At 56.7% G+C, this 4,517-nt stretch overlaps 1 protein-coding gene across 1 annotated transcript in view; it reads right to left on the bottom strand.

Annotated features, from left to right (window-relative positions):
• The window catches only part of PTGS1 (prostaglandin-endoperoxide synthase 1 (prostaglandin G/H synthase and cyclooxygenase)), a 5,419-nt gene extending 1,439 nt beyond the window's left edge, over positions 1-3,980 (bottom strand). Inside the window, exons 1-8 of the mRNA XM_009998933.1 lie at positions 3,839-3,980; positions 3,540-3,680; positions 2,896-3,039; positions 2,366-2,547; positions 2,197-2,280; positions 1,657-1,903; positions 807-1,093; positions 9-103 (exon numbers count right to left, since the gene is read on the bottom strand). Coding sequence (XP_009997235.1) covers positions 9-103; positions 807-1,093; positions 1,657-1,903; positions 2,197-2,280; positions 2,366-2,547; positions 2,896-3,039; positions 3,540-3,680; positions 3,839-3,980 — 1,322 coding nt within the window. The remainder of the gene's footprint in view (positions 1-8; positions 104-806; positions 1,094-1,656; positions 1,904-2,196; positions 2,281-2,365; positions 2,548-2,895; positions 3,040-3,539; positions 3,681-3,838) is intronic.
• Positions 3,981-4,517: the final 537 nt, after the last annotated feature.

Consider the following 4,517-nt stretch of genomic DNA (forward strand, 5'->3'; position numbering starts at 1 on the left):
TCCGATACTCGTTAAACGGCTGCAGCCTCAGCTGCCGGGACTCCTTGATGACCCCAACAGCCACATGTAAAACGTTGGCGTTGATGGTTTGTCCCCCACCAATCTGGAGGGTGAAGAAGGAGACATGTGAGGCATGAGACAGCACCAACATCTGCTCCAGAGGAGCCACCAACCAGCACATCATCATAGCAGTGAGCAAAGGGGGAACCACTGGACATGACCAAAAAAAAAGCTTTAGAGCAGCTTGGATGGAAGCCAGTTCTGTTCCCAGCACAAGTCAGAGAATGGTGCAGGAGAAACCCGGGATGGGCAGTGACCCACCAGCCCAGGAGGAGGTGAGACATTACTAGGGCTGGGGTCATGGGGAAAACCTGAACACCCCAAGAGCAGCAGGTCTGTGGCTCAGCCTTGCACAAGACAAGACAGTCAGAAATGCAGACGTAATCCCTTGGAAGAAAATATCCATGTGATGGCAGCAAAGAACAGATGAGCTGCTCCACACCCAGGCTGCTCCACAGCCAGCCCAGACAGGAGATCCCAGCACATCACAGTCTCCTGGTGACACCATGATGTTTACTACAGAGCCCCAGGATCAAGCAAATGGGCCTGCCAAGGCCCAGTCTTGCTCTGGTGCTTGTGGGAAGGACTCAGGGTGCCCATCAGGTGCTGCCCTGGACAGGAGACAGCAACCTGCTGCCCAACAGGGAGGCTGGTTACAGCAGCATCTGCCTTCATGGTCCCACCAGCATCCCTCCCTGGGTCCCACTGCCCCCGGTGCTGTCAGGGACAGCAGAGCAGGATCTTACCCTTCCTGCACTCTGCTTGGAAAAGGACTCCACCAGTGCCTCTACACCATAGTCCATGAGCATGGAGGCATTGTAGAGGAACTGCTCATAGCTGTACTCCTCCCCCTGGATGATGAAGGAGTCGGGCATCAGCCCGTGCCAGTGATAGAGCTGGTTGAACTCCACTGCGATGCGATTCCTGTACTGGAACTGTGTCCCAAACAGCAGCTCAGGGTCAAACTTCAGGCTGAAGAAGTACCCGCTGAGATGCTGGACATAGTCTTCAATGACAATCTTAATGGTCTCCCCTGGGCAGAAGGTGAGAGAAGCAGCTGGCAGCAAGCAGGAGGTACCAGCTCTGTGCCCTGAGATGTTACCCACATGCTATGGCAGCACAAACTCACACCCATCCACCATCTGGGATCTTTCTGACTTCTTTAGTTGGTTGGGAAATTTTCAGTGACTTATTTTTTCACCAGCCAAGGTCAGTCTGGCAAAAGCAAAATGGCTCCTGAGGAAGCTGACCTTGATCTGCTCCTTAGAGAAGCCTCTTTTTGGGGGATTTTGGTAAAAATTACTTTTCATGAGATTATAGTAAATTTACAACGAACATTAAACTGGAATAATTCAAAATTATTACAAAGTTATTGAAAATTATTTTTTTTTGAAGGACCAAAGCCAATTCTTGCCATGTGCTCCAAAGCCAATGATCCCCAGTAGGCTGACAGAAAAACTCCTCCACCTTCTAAAGCCAGCCTGGCCACCACCCCCAAATGGAGACCAACTGACACCCAAGTCCCCAGGGCTTGCCCAGGGAGGTGGGACATGGAGCTCCACGGTGCCTGTGCCCTGTGGCACGGCCGGTCCTCACCGATGAGGATGAGACGAGCTGTCTGGAAGAGCTGCTCGTCGCTCCAGGTGGGATGTTCCCGTTTCAGGATGTCGCAGACGCGGTTGTGCTCGCGCAGCCAGAGCGTGGCGTACATGCAGAGCCCCGGCAGCAGCCCGAACACCTCCTGCCCCACTGCCAGCTGCTTCTCCTTGGGTACAGCAGGCGGGTAGACCATGTGAACCGGAGCATCAGTGACCATGGGGGGGTACACTTCTCCATCCACCACCTTGGGGAAACAAGAAGAGGATGGCAGAAAGGGTGGAAGGGAGAAATTCACCCTGGTGAAAACCTGCCCAGCTGGGACCTGCCTCCCTGCAGGCACCCTGGTCACGTTCCTGCAAGATCTATGCAGGACAGAACATCCCCCTGCACAGTCCCAACTGTCAGAACAGCTCAGCCCCAAAACTCATCCCCCTGACTTGGGTCTCCTGATGGTCTTGGGAATTTCTAGTCTTGCAGCTTCCAGAGGGATGTGGGCTTCAAACAACTCTGTAGCACAGGAGTCATGCCAGGTGGTACCTGGAATTTGAGCTTCCCATCCCGGAAGAGTCGCAGCTGGTGCTGCCGCTGCAGGTTGTCCCCGTACACGTGCCCCAGGTCCACCTGCCAAGAGAGCGCAGTGTGAAGGCTGCTCCCAAAGGCAGCACAGCCCTGCCTGCATCCTCACTCCCGGATCCACCATCCTCACCCCGTGCCCCAGTGCCTTGGTGAAGCCACGTCCCATCTTCCCAGATGTCTTGAAGAACTGGTGGGTGAAATGCTGGGCAAAGAAGGCAAACATCAGGTTGGTGCCTCGGGGATCAGCTTCAAACTTCTGCCGTCGCAGGAACCTCTCTGCCAGGAGCTGGGGGTCGGGGAGCTGCTGTTTGCCTGTGAAGGATGGAGGTTGAGGGCAGCACTGAGCCAGCTGGGTACTGCTGCTGGTTGTGGGGCTGTCAGTGTCTGCTGCAGCACCAGGCACTGACTTGTCCTCACAGACACCTTACACAGGCTAGGACATGCTCCAGCAGCTCAGCCTGAGCTGTCCCAACACCATTTCAGATGCCATCAAGCTGCTCCTGCCCACGGGGCTGGCTTGGGCAGGACAGCAGCAGCACTGGATGAGGTGCTGCCAGAGGTGCCTTGCAGATGTGGCCATGGCAGGGAAAGCTTGGGCACGAATGGATAGGAAACACTAAACCTGCTCCTGGGTGCTGCTCCAGTGACTCAGCCACGTACCTTTGGTGCCCATGGGTGTGGGGCAGTTTTCTGGCACGGGCGGGAGGACGCGGGTGTAGTAGCTGACATTGGAATAGGCCTCCCAGCTGATGTAGCCATAGTCAGAGTTGAAGGTGGGAGGGCTGGGGATGAGATTGGCACGAACTGAAAGGAGAGATGGGGGTCATCACTGTGGGGCCCAGGGCATGGGGCAGCACCCCACCCGCTCTGCCCCCAGCCACCCCAAAAACCAGAGAGGGACCAGCAGCGGAGGCATGTGGGTGTCCTGGGCTCTGCTCCCAGCCTTTTAAAGGCTGGAGTTCCCTGCAGAAATGGAGGGCTCAGGCTAATGCACTAAATGGATTCTTGGATGATGTATGAGATGACAACCACATAGAAATGGTAAACGCAACAACCGGAGCCTTGTGAACGTGTCGCTACATCTCCAAGGGCTGGAACCTAAATATTTATGCAAAGTGATGAATGCAGGGACATGAGTAACAAGGACCAGCTCCGTATTTCCACAGGCTGCTTTCTGTGCAGCTGCTCAAGAGCCCTTTAGCCCAGGGAGTGCAGTGTGCTGAGAGCTGCTTGTGTGTCCCAGCTGGCTGGCAGCCCTGGTCCCCAAGTCCTGCTGCACCCCCAGACCTGCTCCGACCCCTCACCTGTCAGCACGAGCATCATGAGCGTATCCCGGATGAAGGTGCTGTTGACAATGTCCCAAAACCATCTAAAGTGGGTCAGTACGAAGTGGTAGAAGGCAGGACTGGGCTTCAGCAGATCATGGAGGCGTGTCCAGAGCTGGGCTTTGGGGAGACAGACCAATCAAATCCCTCGCCCCCCTAACAAAGCCCACTAACGACCCCTGCCCACCCGTGCTGTCACTGCTGGGGGTGTGTGCCAGAGGAGCAGCCTGGTCCAGCACCCATGGGTGCCAGAGGCCCTCTGGGCGAGGGGGACTTACGGGAGGTGCAGTTGGTGCCGAAGTATCCCGTCCGTGTGCAGTCACACTCGTATCCTGCCAGGCCGACCCTCATGCAGACCCCTTGGTGCTGGCAGGGGAAATGGCAACAGGGATCCACTGCAGGACAGAGAGATGTCACCATCCAGCCACGGTGTCACCATGTCTGCTGGCTCCTCACAGGTTGATGCTGCCCCAGATGGAGCCAAGCCAGGTCCAGCTCAGGAGGACACAGCCAGGGGACACCCCTCAGCTGAGGTGCTTTGACACCAGCCACCTCCATGAGTCAGGTCCCCAAGCCTGGTGCTGCAGGGACACAGCAGAGAGGAGCTGCCTGAGCCCTGCCCCACCCTGGCCAGTGCAAAATCAGGCCTGCAGTAGATGCCACTGCTCTTACCCCCCACATGAGGTATTTTGGGCAGGGGCATCACTTCGGCACTGCCCCTCCTTCCTTGTGCAAGTTCACCTTGTCTGAACTGCCCAGGGTGGCTGAAGGAACCATCTGCACCTGCAGCCCTGCACCTACGGCTGCCACCAGCCCCAGCTCAGGGTGCTGCTACCAGGGCTGTGTCCTGCCCCGTGCCCCATGTCACCATGGGGCCCTGGCACAGAGGTCCCCTGCACAGCCAGGATGCAGGACCAAGCAGTGCAAACACCCGCAGGGTAACAACGGCTGCCGTTT

This window comes from Chaetura pelagica, unplaced genomic scaffold (genome assembly GCF_000747805.2).
Source record: "Chaetura pelagica isolate M959 unplaced genomic scaffold, ChaPel_1.0 scaffold405, whole genome shotgun sequence".
In the NCBI taxonomy this organism is placed as follows: Eukaryota; Metazoa; Chordata; class Aves; order Apodiformes; family Apodidae; genus Chaetura; species Chaetura pelagica.